At 38.5% G+C, this 379-nt stretch overlaps 1 protein-coding gene across 1 annotated transcript in view; it reads left to right on the forward strand.

Annotated features, from left to right (window-relative positions):
* Nucleotides 1-238: 238 nt before the first annotated feature.
* The window catches only part of LOC119594839 (mucin-2-like), a 21,084-nt gene continuing 20,943 nt past the window's right edge, over nt 239-379 (forward strand). The window contains exon 1 of the mRNA XM_037943926.1: nt 239-244. Within this exon, the coding sequence (XP_037799854.1) occupies nt 239-244 (6 nt within the window). The remainder of the gene's footprint in view (nt 245-379) is intronic.

A 379-nucleotide genomic window follows, 5' to 3' on the forward strand; every position in this document is an offset into this window, starting at 1 on the left:
TCGCCAGCTGCCAATGCTGTTATGATCTGTCACCGTTATGGGTTACGACCATTATAATCCAAGATTTGGTGGGAGGGGTGCCCAAGGAGCGTAATCGGGTGTCTTATCCTAGACTACATCTGTATTGAGTCTTATCAGTGATAAGGTTTTTGATTTGAACTCTTCTACTTATTCATTAGAGCAATTCTTGACTGACATTTCTTTATTAAAAGGAAAGAGCTGATCTTGGTATAGAATGATGCCCGTAGGCTCAGCCAAGTTATGTCATTTTTTAGTAAATATCTTTATTCCATTTGTACTTGAGTTAGATCTTGGTAGATCTGTTGTCTAACATGAGGTGCACATGCTTGATGTGCACCTCAACAAATATCATCATTAT

Source organism: Penaeus monodon, chromosome 34 (genome assembly GCF_015228065.2).
Source record: "Penaeus monodon isolate SGIC_2016 chromosome 34, NSTDA_Pmon_1, whole genome shotgun sequence".
NCBI lineage: Eukaryota > Metazoa > Arthropoda > Malacostraca > Decapoda > Penaeidae > Penaeus > Penaeus monodon.